Here is a 16,403-nt window from a genome sequence, read left to right as displayed (position 1 = left end):
ATTATTATTTTTAATGGCTGCTTAATATTCCACTAGATTATTTTATCTTACTTCAGTAAATCATCCTATTGTTAGCCATCTAGATTTCTAGTTTTTTGCTATTAAAAGCTATGCTAGAATAAATACCTTTGTACATATAGCTCTTTACTCCTACTAAATCTTATTGATAATCTCAAAGTGACTGGATAGACTTTACAAGTTTCTGGTTTATCCCCTTACTATGGCTATTATTCTTGGTATAACTGGCAATATACAATCCATATGCATTTCTAACAGTCAAGAAGACCCCCCATTAGTACAAAAGTTCTTAACCAGGAATGTACATCACAATCATGTGGAAAATTTTTTTTAGAAATATATATGTCTGAGACTCTACCACTTCAGAACAAAACTAGAACCTTTAGGGACAGGGTAGAGATGTATTTAATGTATATTTTTAAAAAGCTCCACAAATGATTTTGTTGCATTTTTATGGTTAGGAAAGACCATACTGCAATTCCATTAAAACTACATATTTTATATTTAGTCATAGTCTGTAAGAGCAACAAACCTTAAAAATCCTGGCACAGTATTCAAAGGATTTGGGATTACTGACATCATATACCAGGCACACAACATCACAAATGATCTCAGCCTCAGTGAGAAATTCCGATTCTGAGATATCATGCAACTTGTAAAAAGAAAAAGATAATGAGAAATGTAAGTATCATCATATTCATGTGTAAAGCCATGATGTTTTATTACTTGCTCAACTGGACTTCCTAATAAAATTGTACTAGTTAAGCGTAACTTTCAGACCATCATTAGGAGTAGAAAGTATGGATAAACAAGTATCTTCTGATTCTGTAGATTAAAAATGGTGATTAAGATTCTACAGATGCTAACATTTTAGTGGGTGGCTCATTTGTGGGGATGGGCCCTTTGCATGCATTGTCTACATTCTACAGATAAAGATTCAGGCTAGAAAGATTAAGTCAACTGCCCATCTGATGACATCTAAGAAGTCATCAGACCAAAATCTGAACTCAGATGATTCCCAAGTCTATTTTCTTTCTACCACACCACCTTTTCTCCCCCTAACTGAAAACACAAAGCAAATAAATCTTTACACTAAAGTCATTTCATTCTACTTCATTGCCTACTTTTTTCAATGTTTATTATAAAACCTCTTAAATATCCCATCTGTGATATGATAATGATCCAACGAGAGTAAAACTCAGTACGGAGTTAGTTATATAAGAGAGTGTGTCTTTGCTGAGAAGATGAAAGGGGACACGTAGAGTCAGAAATGACTCAATATATTCCAAATAAAACACTACTATAGCGTGCGCAGTCAGAGACATCAAAGATATGAATTTGTAAAGAATAGTGTAAGAATAAGAAAACAGGAAAACAGGCTCCTGGCCTTAATTTTTTTTTTTTACTTTCTTATCATGGTGTAGCTAACATATAAGTAAGTACACAAATAGATGAACTTTTACTTATATCTATACCCATGTAATCACCACACAGATCAAAAGAATTAGAATTCCAAAGTATAAAGGTGAAAAACATACACAAGTTCTATGTATACCAATTAATTTAAAACCAGTTTGTTTTCAGAGTCATTAAAAATGTACCCAATAATTAATAATCTTTTTATGCCATAGAATTTCTTACCAACAAGTATTTCTCTTGTCCATATACATAAACAGTGTTAATCGCATAGTAGGATTTATGATCATCACGAATTTTCTTCTGCCTCTGAAAACAGAACCAAAAATCTCAATATTTACAGTAACTGGTTTTCATCAACACATACAGCTCTGTGTGTATATGTGGGTGTGTTATAAATAAAAGGGCATTTTTTCCTACACTATGTACTATTTACCAGTACAAAGGAGATACTGATTTTATGTTTCTTAGTTCTTAAGATCTAAGACAAAAGATGCATTTGTTCTGTATAAAGTACAAGCAGTAGCTGAAAGGGAAGGAAGCTATATGCATTATTGAAAATATATTCTAGAGCCACCTACTGGCAATCCTCATTATACTCTAATTTGGTCTGATATAAAACTAATCTGGAAACACATTAGTCTTCTTACTCAAGGAAGTAGTTAGAACTACTTATCAGTATTCAATTCGAAATATTTACTGTGCATTTACTTCATGCCAAGGACTGTGTTAGGTGCTTTCACATGTGTAGTCATTTAATCCCCATCTAGACATTGGTTAAAAAAAAAAGACAAATGATAGCTAATACCAATGAAACAAACATAAGACAGTTCAACAAGATTATTGTTACATTTAGATTGTACTTTACTAACATACTGCAGGCCACTGAGTTCTAGAAATCTAAAAATGTTAACAGCTACGAAAATATTATGTAAATTTGTGACTATAAAAATTTGTTGGACACAGTTCTATTTTCTGAGACCTCTTACCATTAAGTTTCTTCCAAGAAGAGACTGAAGAACTCCACTTTTCCCACAGTTTTTCATTCCAATTACATTACATCTGAACACATTTCTTTGAGTCTGTTTTTTCTGCAGGTCTATTTTTTTATCTCTTGTTACTAAAAAGAAAAAAACCCACTAAATATGTACCACTTAGATTCACTGAACCTCTCTATTCTACCTTTTGCAAAATAGGGTATTGCTATGTATAACTTTTGTGGAGTGTCTGATCTTTAAACAAACATTGTACAATAGTTAAGCTGCATGTGAATAAAGTACTAAATATAATGCAGAAGGGGCTAACTTAGTAAAAAAGATGCATTTCTGAAAGTTGACTGTAAAGTGAATTTCTAGTAACCAAATATTTGTATCACCATAAATAAAATATCCTACAAGTGAATGAAAATTACAATGAATATATCCAACACTATATCTCATCTAATTTCTTCTGTGATAAATTATCATAAATTACAAACTAAATGAGGCCATTTCAAATCTGTGCTCTCTTGGAGCTGCATCTACATATGGGAAAGGGACATACACTCTGGGTTAACCGGCCTTTCAAATGTGAACTGTAAAAGAGGCCAAAAAACAATGCTGTTATTAGGACAACGTGGCATCTCTTCCTGAGATACAGAGATCTCCTTAAGTTATACTCAAAGACTCAACTACAAAAGTCCTCACCAGAGGCTCTACTGATAGTAGCAAAAACTGAAAATGATACAGTATCTGTATAATGATACAGTATTTAACATTAAGATATATAAAAGTATACTTATTGATATAGAAAGATGTTCGCAATACGTTTTTGAGTGAATGAACCTCACTGCTGGCTAGTGATTAGTTTCTTACCCTCTAAAGCTAAATTAAATACTGTCTAATTGGTTAAGTACTTTAAAGCAGCGGTCCCCAACCTTTTTGGCACCAGGAACCAGTTTCATGGAAGACAATTTTTCCACGAGGTGGGGTGGGAGGTGGTGGAGCTCAGGCAGTGATGCAAGTGATGGGGAGCAGCTGTAAATACAGATGAAGCTTCGCTCATTCACAGATGGGGTGGGTAAGGGGAGCTCAGGCAATGATGCATGGCCCGGGGGTTGAGGGCCGCAGCTTTAAAGTGTATTTGCTCTGTCAATTTAAGAGAGGCTGTCTTCTTGTGCTAGAGCTTCCTAATCAGATATGACAGATTTTCCACCAATTGGGATATAAGAAACTCTTGAAATGATCAGCTCCTTAATTTGCTATTTCCATATCTATGGGTTTTCTTTAAGTGAAGCACATTGCTTAGCAAGAATGCCTGGTTTACATTACAAGATCTGTGAAAGATTTATTAATATAGAAAAAGGTTACAAAGCTGAGAGAAGTACAATTAATCAAGATCAATATCATGTGTTAATATGCTTGTTTAAAGAAAATTAAAATACAAGATAGATTGGTAAATCCTTAATAGCTGATAGTCCTCATTTTCATCAGTGGAGTACTGCCAGAGAGTAGACGGGAAGCAGAATATCCACTCTTTCTTTTTTGATAAACAATAAAATCAAGCATCTCAACTCAAAAGAAATTACTAAATCACAAGGAAAACGAATAGAGTATAAACAGAAGACAAGAGGATGAGTTTATTGTTATTCTTCGTTACATTCGAAACTGGAATCTTAAAAAATGTCACCAATCATAAGGTGAATAGTATCCAGATACTGACCTGTAATGGCTGAAGCCTGAGACTCTTGTTCAGTCAATATTGAATAGCCTAGATAGCCCAAATACTCCAGGCACCGCTGTACATCTAAATACGTTGTGAGTCTATGAAAGGAATGAGTTTAAAATGTGAAAACTTCCTGAATGAACAAGGAAAAAAATGCCAACAGCTCAAAAAATTTTATGCATCAGACCTAGAAAATTTTTGTCAGACTGCTTTAATTTCCTATGTGCCCAGCTATGGCTTTTCCTACACTGCCATTCTTAAGGCAGGGAAGAAAGGCAGGAGAATGCAAGGGGTAGGGAGGTGGAATTCCTTTATCTACTCCACCTGCCCAAAAAGCAAGGCCACACTAATGAGCAGTGAGTGGCTGGTAAAATTTAGAGTGGAAATATTTTATATAATCTGCTTCCCAAGTTAATATCCCATAAATATTGGCTAGTTGAGGACTTAGTGATAATTAAACACATCTGAAAAGGTTTGACAAAGGCACAAAATGACTGACCGGCACGTAAAATTAGCCCTTCTTATGTATTTCAAAAAAGAAAAGATCCTAATGATGAGGAAGTCTCACCAAAGCTAAAGCAATGTCATCTTGCAAGACCAGAGGATTCCCTTAATACCCCAGGCATAATGTTAATGATGCTATAACTAGGTTGTAGACAAGTCCCAAGTCTTATTAAGAATTCATTAAAAAAAAACAACAAAAAAATGCAAAACAAGTCTTCAGTTCCAAGTAAAATACGCTTCTTCCCATATTTTGAAGGAATAAGAACTGTGCAATAGCAATGACATTTCCAATTCCCTTAGTCAAACTAAAAAGTACTAAAATTTAGTACTTTGATGTAAGACTTATTACTTTTTCCATGTATGTCACCCAAAAGAAAACAATCCCTACTGGATAAATTTATAGAACATCTATAGTTCATCTTAGAGATAGCAGCAGCACAATAAATCCTGCTTAGAGGCAGCTATGATTGAAGCATTTTATAAGATCTGATAAGCTTACAAAGTGACAAATGTAATACATCACAATTTTAAACTAGTTGTAACTCCAGAGGAAAGAGGTGAGCTCTATACTCACGTCCACTGGGAAAGGAATCCCTGGTAGGTTATCCAGCCTCTTTCATTGGTACATACTGTGTTATTCACATCTGGCCCCCAAGGTATGTAAGGGAAAACTTTAAATAAATCTTTAAGCTCATCAGGTGACAAAGCACAGTCTCTATCCTGAAGATACACAAGGAAGCATACATAATATTTAGATACCTAAGAGAATAATTCCCAAACACAAAAGCCCTCTAATCTAGTAAAGCCATGCTTCTAAAAACTAATTAACAAATGACAAGAAATATTACATTTTACCAAGAAAATTCCACACATGTATATAAGAAAACCTGTAAAAGAATCTATCGGATACTAGACTTTTTCATCTTGAGAAAACAAAAAAAGTAGATAGCAAAAAAAAAATTTTTGCTAGTTTAAGAGAGTTTGAGTAATTTTTGGCTATATGACATAAGCATCCCATAGCTAAGAGAACAGAGTTAAATCATTCACAGAAAAATATTTGCCATATATCATGGAAAATTACAGCTAAATGCTTACCAAATCATGTTTGTCAAAGGTGCTTTGGAGAAACAAATATGCATGATGATTTAACTCAGTAGTGCAATCAGGAGGTATTTTTAGCCTGTTGATAAAAAAAAAATTTAGGAGTAAAATAAATCATTAATCAAATATTAAAATTTAATTTAAAAAATGAATATAAAATTCCAATGAGTCTTTCTGTGGGATGACATCATTTACAAAAATATCTTCATTGGCACTATTTAGATTTCCCCAGGGAAAGTCTCTGGAGTGGTTATGGAACTCCTCAGAAGAGTCATAATAATGCTCATTCCAAAGTGACACACGATGTTTTCTTAATTATCAGAAGGGCAAGTTGAAATAAAAATTTTACCAATAATACTGATTAAACTGTAATGGGTTTGTTCTTCCTATGTATAAATTATAAGTCATAATTATGAGGTTTATATTAATTCCAACATTGTAATGAGTTGCAAATGATGTGAAGAGATGTTATTTTTACCCAATTTGACCTGCTATCTAACCCACCTTAAATTCGGTTCAATAAACATTAACCAAATGCACTGAGCTAGGTACTATGAAAACAAAAACAAGACAGGCTCCCCACTTCTAAGGAACCACATTGAGCTGGTTCAACAGAATGAGGCATATGCCAAGAATGGGTAAGCTAAGGATGGCAGGGGAGCCCACATGAAAGTGGAGCCTGGGGATGGGAAGCCATCAACACTGCTGAGACACGGTCACTTGAATTGAAACTTGAAGGATGAAAGGCATTAATTAGGTTGGGGGAAGAGGGAGGGAGAGAGTGAAAATAGCATGGGCAAAATCCTGGAGTAGGAAACAACATATGTTTGGTGGACTATAAATAGTTCGATATTTACTTCCAGAATGAAGGCAGAGAGTGAGCATGAGCAGAACAGATCATGAATGACCTTGTACAACCATGTTAAGAAGCTTGGGCTTTATCCTGTGTCTTGAAGGGAAGTGACATGGCCAAATCTGTATTTATCCATCTACTAATCTAGCAGCACTGTGAAGGACAGAGGCAGAGAATTTAATAAGAAGACTAGAGAGATTCAAGTGGTGGCTACAGGGGGCTATTCTGCAGAAAATTATAGGTAGACAGCATAAAGAAACTGAAAGAGATGATTAGTGTAAGCCACAATGCCATAAGACATGTAGTTTCCTAAATGTCATACTTAAGAAAGCAGTAACAAACCTCCTGTAGAATTTATCTATTCACATAAACAGGACAGAAAAGAAAACTAGATGAAAGGGCCGTGGGACAAATTCGTTCATTCAGTACATATTTATTGAAAAATCTGGGAAATTAACTTGAGCCAAGATATGGTAACTTAGTCAAGGGAAATTTCAATTTAGAACTGATTAATGGACTAGGAATCTAATCAGAAAGAACTTTGCTTTCTCCATGATGGAGAAAGAGAAACAACAAAGTATTTCTCAACCATTACAGAGATAGCTGGAGGCACTATGCTGAAAGAAAAAGGATACTGGTAATGTACCACTGAAAATGTGAAGAAGAAAAGCTGAAGTCTCCAAGGCCAGATCTTGGCAAATCACCATCCCTGAAAAGCCTGCTTCCCATGGATATAAAAGAGGCATCCTGTGGCAAGTCAGTCTCCTGTTTGTGGGTGGCAGTAGGTCCATTTTTAAACAAACAGAACTTAAACATAGCATTATCAAAGGAAAATAACCACAAATAGACTGGTTGTTTAAGAAAAATACTTATTTCATCCTGAGCTAAGAACAGGCTATAAAACTGAGGGAGGAGAGGAACTGATGAAAGAAAAAATGATAACCAACATATTTCTGATCTCTTTATTCCAAAACCAAGTTTGCCTAGCATCTTTTTCTCCTTCAGTAAAATGAAATTTTAAAAGATGCTTGTATTCTCCATGAAAAGAGGAAAAGTTTCAGCCATACTATAAACCAGTGGCTCTCAATTGATTTTGCTTTTAAGGGACATCTGGCAATTTCTGGAGACAGTTACACCTAATAGCCTCTGGGGGAGGAGGTGTTACTGCCACTAAAGTTGTGCCAAACATCCTACAATGCACAGGGCAGGCTCCACAACAAAGAATTACCTGGTCCAAAATGTCAACAGTGCTAAGAAGTGTTGAGAAACCCTGCTAACGTCTGCTATAGTTCCAAATTATTTCTGGGTAGCTTGAAGCCTACCTATCTATGTACTAAATAAAACTTAAAAATACTTCGAAAGTAAAATCAATTAGAAAACAAAAAGTACATACAGGGGGAATAAATATTCAGGTGTCAAATCCAGATCATCATCATAACCAAATCGCCGAAGCACAGTCCAAGTAGTTTCGTGTCTCCCTCTCTGGATAAAAAGTGTGTGTAAAAAGAGAAAACCTGAAAATAAAGTAAATTAGTAAATACAGTTGATGTGAAGAAAGGTACAGAGTCACAGGGGAGAAAAGCATGTAACATAATGGCAAGAGCTAGATTTGTGAACATATGTATGCTAGTTTTGCACAGTAAAGGTCAAAACAAAGTTCACAAGTGTCTCAATGAAACAGAGCTGATTTCAGAATCATTTCACAAATACACCCAGCTCAGCAAGAGAGAGCTCTGGAGGAAAGGGCCAACGTTACACCCCAAGGAATATACCCACATTCACAAAGTTATATGACAGAAACAAATGACAATGTTTTATAGATCTTTGAGCTTATTTCTATAATGGAAAATTGTGGTTTTCAATTTCATTTCTTATTTCACTGTGTCTCTATAATATATTCCACAGGGAATATCCTATACTTGGTAAATTTGACTCATAGACAAAATTCCCTAAAAATAGGTACTATTTAAAGTAGGAAGAATTTTAAGATATATTTGTTTATCACAGATGTTTCTTTACCTCAGATGGACACTGCATCCCTGAGATCCAATTTCCCTACCTCTAATTTATACTGACAGTAAAGGATGATAATCCCCAACAATGGCCTGTCTCTTCCAACTCTTAAATATCCAAGTCAGATTTTAGGCATATTAGTAAATACTAACATTTCCTTAAAGTATAAATAATGCAATAAAGACCTTCACCTTCTGCCAAATTTTGAAAGTAGTAAGTTCCAAAGGGGGAAAAACACCATTCACCCACCTTTCAGTGTCAATCCACTGTCAGCCACACCATCACTTATATGTTTTCTGACTACATTCTTGACATCTTCCAGAGCTTGCGGTGCTAATGGAGTGTTGAAACAAATTCTCTAGCAAAAAACATAAAAATAAATTTAAAAACAAAGCAGCATTAAAACCACAAATAATATAAAATAATCTACAGCTTTAAATCAAAAATTTGCAACCAAAAGAAACAAATTCTACATTAGGATAGTCTTCACTTTGTATTATTTATGTAAAACATGTCATACTTAGAAAGAAACTTTCCTAACTTCCCCCATCCTATTTCTAAAACATAGGGTTCTTTGCGTAGCTATGTTATATAAAACCCAGAAAGCAAAAATAATTCAGGGTTCAGATTTCAAGCCATCCTTAATACACCCACTTTCATCACTTTATACCATGGAATGAAACCATCAAAAACTCCCCTCAATTCCTAAGCATACGAGAGTTTTATAGCATAAGTAAAGGCTATTTAAGCTACTTAAGCTTGATGTGAAAGATAGTTTTATATGAAAGAGATATATGTTTTTCAATATATTGTTTTTGTTGTTTACACTAATCAATTTTTTATAGCTTTTATCAGCAAAAAAGACAAAGATACACAAACATCTGAAATAAAAAGACAGCTACCTGAAAGAAGTTGAGTTCAGCATCATTGAGGGTACCATCATTATCTTGATCAGATATTTTAAATATACGAGTAAGGGCTTTTATACAGGCTGGTTTCATCTATAAATCAATGAGAAAGGAAACAAGTGTTTTAATTAAAGTAGGATTTTAAAATGTGATTTTCATAAGCAATGCTGGGAATATTATGATTGTTTTGACATAACATTAAATACACCCAACAGGAAAAATGAACTAAAGCAAAGCCATTTACTTTTATACTCAAGCCTTTTTAAGTAAATTAGGCAATTTTTACTTGCACTGATATTTGGAATGGTCAAACTCTCCCCTCATGACCACAAATCGTCTAAGGATGGGCAAAAGAGAAGTTCATCTTTAGGAGAGATTCATTCTTCCAGTCACATAAAGAAGAACTATTTATTTACTTATGTCCTCTCTCACTCCATAAAGAATTTGAGCTGAATTTTAAAACTACTAAGTGCTTTTTCCTTCCCAATTTCTGGTTTCTGACCAACAACCTTCTGGTAGCAGAATGGGACTTGTTTTGATCTGTCTCTTGTGTGCATATATTAAAGTTGGTATATAAAATGTGCTTATTTACAAATAAGTGGCAAAATATCACGGGCTATTAGGTGTAAAAGACTTTTACTACCTTCCTATTATAAGAATTATTTACATTTTTAAAAAGAGGCTTGCCTTTTATGACTCTAAAGCTTTTATAAGTAAATGCTGCTGGAAATATATTTGCCAACTTCCTTAATTTTTGTTTTAGGATTTATAATGGATAGAATGTTTCATTATTTAAAAATAAGGTCCACATGCTTCTACTCTGTATAACCACTATAGGGTAATCACTGCCAACAATTCTAAGAATAAAACTTTCAGGAATGTTTGATCTAAAAAACTTTCTTAACGGTGTCTGGGAGCTTAAAATAATAAGATCTTTGAACTCTGTGTAAGCTTGCAGGTAGATCTCTTACAGACCTATCTAAACCAGAGAAATGAGATGGCAAGGTGAGGAAATGTGTCCTTATTAACTAAGAACTTCAGTCATATGGCTATCCAGAGCAGAATGGTAAGGACGACAGCTTTGATCATGCTTTCAAACTCAAACACAGAAAAGAAATTCTTTAAAAAATAGGAAAGGAAATTGTTACTTTCCAAACATTTTTTTTGTTTGTTTTAAATGGTGTCTCTGGGAGAGCAATTTGATATAGTGAGAAAAAGATAAAATGTAAGATATGAGATTAGAAGGAAATGAGAAAAAGAATTCAAACATCTAAAGAGGATTTGACAGGGCCTCCTGTGTAAGAGTACTAAATGGAATATAACCTATAACATCTACAATCATGGGTTATTTATATTCAAAAATAATGAATGGTAAGATATCACTTCTATAAATGTGATCCTTCTATTAGACATTCCAGACAGATTATATTCTTATATTTTACTTGCTCTAAAAAATCCCATTATATAATAATCTAAATGTTTCCAAAAGTAGTAAAAGCTAGAATGATGTACAAAACAGAACCTAAAAATAATCTTTTATTTTTCCTCATAATAATAAAAGGCTACGTTTAAAAAAAGTAATTTGGAGACAAAAATAAACAGTGATATATTTTTCATTAAAGCTTGATATGAATCAGCAGCTAAAGTGGGCTCTAAGGTATTGATTGGCTCAATGCGATATTCAAATACTAATCACCTTAAAATATAACATCAAAAAATTACCACTATTAAAAATTATACTCAATAAAGCTACAAAAATTTTATAGTAATAAATAAAAAATATGTATATGAGTAATCTAAACCCTCACACAGTAAGCACAATTATTATATAATAGTCACATCTTTTTCATTATTAGGTAAGCTGAGGGCACCATGGGTCACACAGAGTTCACCATCACTGGAAACATATTTATAGCTCAGGCTTTAATTTTGAATATGATCTTTTTGATGATTCCTCCTCAAATCCATATTAAAGGCTTATTATTGCAAAGATTCTGGTTTAAGCTTAGATTTAAGTTTGTACTTCTTTGGTCCCCCACCCCTGGTACTGGTCCCTGTGGCCTGTTAGGAACTGGGCTACCCAGCAGGTGAGTGGCGGGCTAGTGAGGGAAGCTTCCCTTGTATTTACAGCTGCTCCCATTGCTTGCATCATCACCTGAGCTCTGCCTCCCAGCCCCACCCTCCCCCTGGTTCCGTGGAAAAATTGTCTTCCATGAAACTGGTCCTTGATGCCAAAAAGGTTGGGGACCACCATTGTACTTGTGTAAAACAAAGGACAGTGTAAAAGTCTGTTATTATTTTTTTTATTTTTAATGATTTCAGGTAGATGTAAAAGTTGATAATTTTTTACCTAAGAAATGAATAACAGACGGTGGCAGATGTTTTACTCTTGTGGGACTGGGGGAGGGGAAGAGGGATTAGCAGATTAGCAGAACTAATAATAGGGTTGAGAACAAAGTAGCAATTAAAAAATTAAGAACAAACTAATAGAGGAGATTTAATATACTGCTAGGCTAAGGCCTCAGAGGTAAATCCTTACAGTATAAGACTGTTTCCCAAATTTCCTTGATCACAAAATAAATCCCCTGGCTGAATCAGAATAGATGCTATGTTTTTAACAGGTACCCCTGTTAACAGGTGACCATTATAATGAGGCAGGTTTCAGAAATACTGGATTAAGAGAAAATCAGACAGAAGCATCCTAATTAAGGAATAAGAGTAAAACAGGGTCAGATTAAGGGCTAATTCAGATTAACTACTTATATCAGCAGTTGGCACTTTTTCTGTAAAGGACCATGCAGTGAGTATTTAGGCTTCGGGGCCAACAGGCCAAACCAAGGATATCACTCAGGTACTTACATTGCAAGAAAGAAATCAAATTTCCACCAAATTTTTATTGACAAAATTCAAAGTATAATAACTGAGTATAACTCTACAATACAGACCTAGTAATGAGAAGAATGGAATTCTTTTTGGAAGGATAACATTTTGCTTAACGGGTTCAAAGTTAGTGTTCTCTACCATGACAATTAATTGCTATTGTTTATATGTTAATGCTGATCTATAAAAACATTTTACATGTTTCATCTATGAAAATGTCTTTTTGCACAAATATATACTACGAATACTGATACATATCCACAAAACCATGAATTTAACAGAGTACATTCATTGCTTGGAAGGTATTTATAGAATTACATTAGATTCTTGATGTTTGCCTTTTAGCATGTTATTATACTGCAGATTAATCAGTTTCAACTGAAAGTTAGGGGGAAACTCAGCTGCATAGTTAAATGGATTATGAAATAAAGAAATTTTCTTTGCGCTTGCATCAAGGTCCAAAAAAATGATGCTGGAACTGTAGTTTGAGCTTGGAAAATATATCTGCTTTCCCATCTAAAAATCCACTTTTTTCTTTTCTTTTTTTGGCATAATTGGTGTGCACTGAAAATAAATAAAATGTCATGGTACAGTGATATACATGATACTTGAAATGCTGTCAAGTTATAACTGTGTCAATACAATTAGGAGTGCACTGAGCAGCAGTGATAAGAGATGAGAGTACCACATATGAGCTATCTTGAAAATACTCAATTCTGTCTTTATAGCATGAAAACAGCCACAGACAAACAAACAAACGAGCATGACTGTGTTACAATAAAACTTCATTTATGAAATGACAACATTTGAATGCAATATAATATTCACATATCACAAAATATTTCTTTCCGTGTTTTTTCAATCATTTAAAAAATGTTAAAATGTAGGTGTGGTGGCTCACACCTGTATTCCCAGCTACTCAGGTGGCTGAAGCAGGAGGATCACTTGAGCATGGGAGTTAGAGAGCTGCAATGAGCTATGATTACACCACTGCAGCCTGGGTGACAGAGTGAGACCCTGTCTCTTAAAAAAAAAAAATGTAAACTGTATTTTTAGCTTACAGGCTATACAAAAATAGGTGGCATGCCAAATTGGGTCATAGTTTGCCAACCATTCATGTGTACTATAAACATTTCTTGAAAGAAATGTGCAACTTTTTATTTCTTAAAAACAATACCTCACCTGGGTGCAGTGGCACACTTCTGCAGTCCCTGATACTCAGGAGGCTGAGGCAGGAGGATTGCTTTAGCCCAGGAACCTGAGCAACAGGCTGGTATTTAAAAAAAAAAAAAAAATCAAATAATAAAAAGAAATAACCCACTTAAAAACCGGGCAAAGAACCTGAATAGACATTTCTCCAAAGAGGATATAAGCACATGAAAAATGTGCAACTGTCATTAGTTATCAGGGAAATGCCAATCAAAACTAGATACCAATCACATCGACTAGGATGGCCATAATAAACCAAAAAAAAAAAAAAAAGTAAAACAACAAGTGTTGACAAAGACGTGAAGGAACCAGAGCCTTGATACATTGCTAGTGGGAATGTAAAGTGGTTCAGTCATTGTGGAAAACAGTTTGTGGTTCCTCAATAAGTTAAAAATACAATTACCATGGGACTCAGCAATTCCACTACTAAACATATACTCAAAAGAACTGAAGACAGGTGTTCAAACAAAAACTTGTATATGAATGTTGATGGCAGTTTATTCATAATAGCCAAAAAGTAGAAACTGCCCAAATGTCCATTAACAGTTAAGGGGATAAACAAAATGTACTGTATCTATACAATAAAGTATTATTTGGCCACAAGAAGAAATGAAACACTAACACATGCTAAAATGTGGCTGCATCTTGAAAACATTATGCTAGGTGAAAGAAGCCAGAAACAAAAGGTCACATATTCCATTTATATGAAATGACCATAAGAGGCAAATCCATAGAGGCAGAAAGTAGATTAGTGCTTGCTAGGCGCTGGGCGAAGGGAAGAATGGGGAGTGACTGCTAACGGATACAGGGTTTCCTCTGGGGTGATGAAATATTCTACAATTAGTGGTGATGGTTGAATAACTTTGTGAATATACTAAAAACCACTGAATTGTATACTTTAAAGGGATTGATTTTATGGTACTTGAGTTGTATCTCAATAAATTTAGTTTTTAAAGTCTATGACAAAATATTAAATTTTAGATATTTCAATAAGGAATTATTGTGTTTCTTAGCTATAAAACAAAAGGGAGCATTCAAGTTGTATTACATGTTGTACCTATCTCAAAAAAAGTACGCAAATTTTTTGTTTGTCTGTGTTTTTAAGTTTGTATTTTATAAGAGCAAAGCAGGTAGACCATTAGCTAAGCCTTTGAATTTTTTTGTTATTGTTGCCAATTCTTCTATTTACTTTAATGGCACTTCCTGCAATAGTATTTGATGTGGAAAATAGTCTAAGTATTTAATGTGAATGTCATTGAAGAAAAGTATCTTGAAAATGTAACCATTTAGAATAAGCAATAAATTTAAATTTCAACAGTTTCATCTTCACAAAAATACTTAAAAGTTAATAAAAAATCACTCTCATACTAGAGTTACTACCTACACATTCTAGCCCCTACAAACACAGCCTGGGAGGTTACCTCCTTCTCCTCTGGACAGTACAGGGGCCCTGTAGGATGAAGAACAGCTTTCTGTGCATAATAAAAGAGCTCTGATATGTTCTTCAGGTTTTTTGCTGAACACTGAAAAATAAAGTTTAAATTTTACATTCTGAAGTCAATTATGACAGCTAAAAACAATTTTCAAACTATCAACATAAGGTAATAGTAAAATTTCTGGAAGAAAATGAAAAATGCATTTTTCTTTGTAGACATCACAATGTGAATGTCTACGAAGAGCTCAGGCGTCAGCTCCAAGTTCCCTGTTTTATTTGGTTTACAGGACTTCACAAAGAAAAGGAAATTTATTCTATCCCACATTGTCCCCCCACTCCTATTCAGAATCTTAATTTAGTGAGAATTCACCAAAAATAAATTTTCAAATCAAATGATGAGGCATACCTCCACACAGGTTTCTATTTCTGTATACTGGTTCATAATAGGAAGGATGGTCTCCATACTACTATATTCCACCAGATCAGATTTGTTCCCAACCAATATTAAAGGCAGCCTGAAATAAACAGGGAACATTGTAATAAGGAAGGCGAAAGACATTAGGTTTATACTGTTATTTACATAATAACCCACTCTTCCCACTGTAAAATGGGAAGCCATTGAATGGTTTTAAGTGGGGGGGGGGGTCAACATTTTTAAGAGCAGTAATTTGTTATCTTTCAGAGAAATATATTGAAATATTCATAGAATGATATAATATCTCAGTTTGCTTCAAAATGATAAATATGGGAAGGGTAACAGATGAAACAAGACTGGACATTAGTTAATAATCGTTAAAGCTCGATGACAGACACACAGGGATTCATTATACTATTCTCTCCACCTTGGTATGTGTTTCTTTTTCTTTCACTATGGATCGTTTACAACAAGATCTACCTTGGTACATTTTTTTATTAAGAACAAAATTCTTTAAATGTGGTGACTTGACTTTAAATTCTTTAAGTACAGTGACAGTGAAGACAGAAAATATTCATATTTGAGATGTATTTTAGAACTGATAGGAACAGTTGGTAGATTAGATGTAAAGATTGAGGGAAAGGCAGAAATTAAGAAAAATATACAGGTTTTAGCTGAACAAAATGGGCAGATCTCCTAAGACTGAGAAGATTGAGAGGGATTTTTTCCTTTGGCAGCAGGTAGGCAGGGAGGGAATTAAAAATTTTGTTTCACACAAGTTAAATCTGAGAAGCCCATGGGGAAATATAAACGGGGATACAAAGAACGACCAGCCTAGCAGAGAGAGAACTGCTGTGAATCCTGTAAGAGACCTTGGAAGGGAAGCAAATTATCTTGCTTGAACTCCAGACTGCAACAAAAAGACCTGAACGCATTTAGCTTACCTAA

At 34.3% G+C, this 16,403-nt stretch overlaps 1 protein-coding gene across 5 annotated transcripts in view; it reads right to left on the bottom strand.

The window, feature by feature from the left end:
• The window catches only part of RHOT1 (ras homolog family member T1), a 61,470-nt gene that overhangs the window by 16,675 nt on the left and 28,392 nt on the right, over window positions 1-16,403 (bottom strand). For all 5 annotated transcript variants that reach the window (XM_045525445.1, XM_045525444.1, XM_045525443.1 and 2 more), the window contains 11 exons: window positions 15,447-15,555; window positions 15,027-15,128; window positions 9,511-9,609; window positions 8,858-8,966; window positions 7,989-8,109; window positions 5,737-5,821; window positions 5,216-5,361; window positions 4,135-4,235; window positions 2,424-2,554; window positions 1,660-1,743; window positions 551-670 (listed from right to left, as the gene is read on the bottom strand). In XM_045525445.1, the coding sequence (XP_045381401.1) occupies window positions 551-670; window positions 1,660-1,743; window positions 2,424-2,554; window positions 4,135-4,235; window positions 5,216-5,361; window positions 5,737-5,821; window positions 7,989-8,109; window positions 8,858-8,966; window positions 9,511-9,609; window positions 15,027-15,128; window positions 15,447-15,555 (1,207 nt within the window). The remainder of the gene's footprint in view (window positions 1-550; window positions 671-1,659; window positions 1,744-2,423; window positions 2,555-4,134; window positions 4,236-5,215; window positions 5,362-5,736; window positions 5,822-7,988; window positions 8,110-8,857; window positions 8,967-9,510; window positions 9,610-15,026; window positions 15,129-15,446; window positions 15,556-16,403) is intronic.

This window comes from Lemur catta, chromosome 15 (genome assembly GCF_020740605.2).
Source record: "Lemur catta isolate mLemCat1 chromosome 15, mLemCat1.pri, whole genome shotgun sequence".
NCBI classification, from domain to species: Eukaryota; Metazoa; Chordata; class Mammalia; order Primates; family Lemuridae; genus Lemur; species Lemur catta.
Note: the sequence above shows the minus strand (reverse complement) of the source record. Positions and strands in the feature narration are given on the sequence as shown.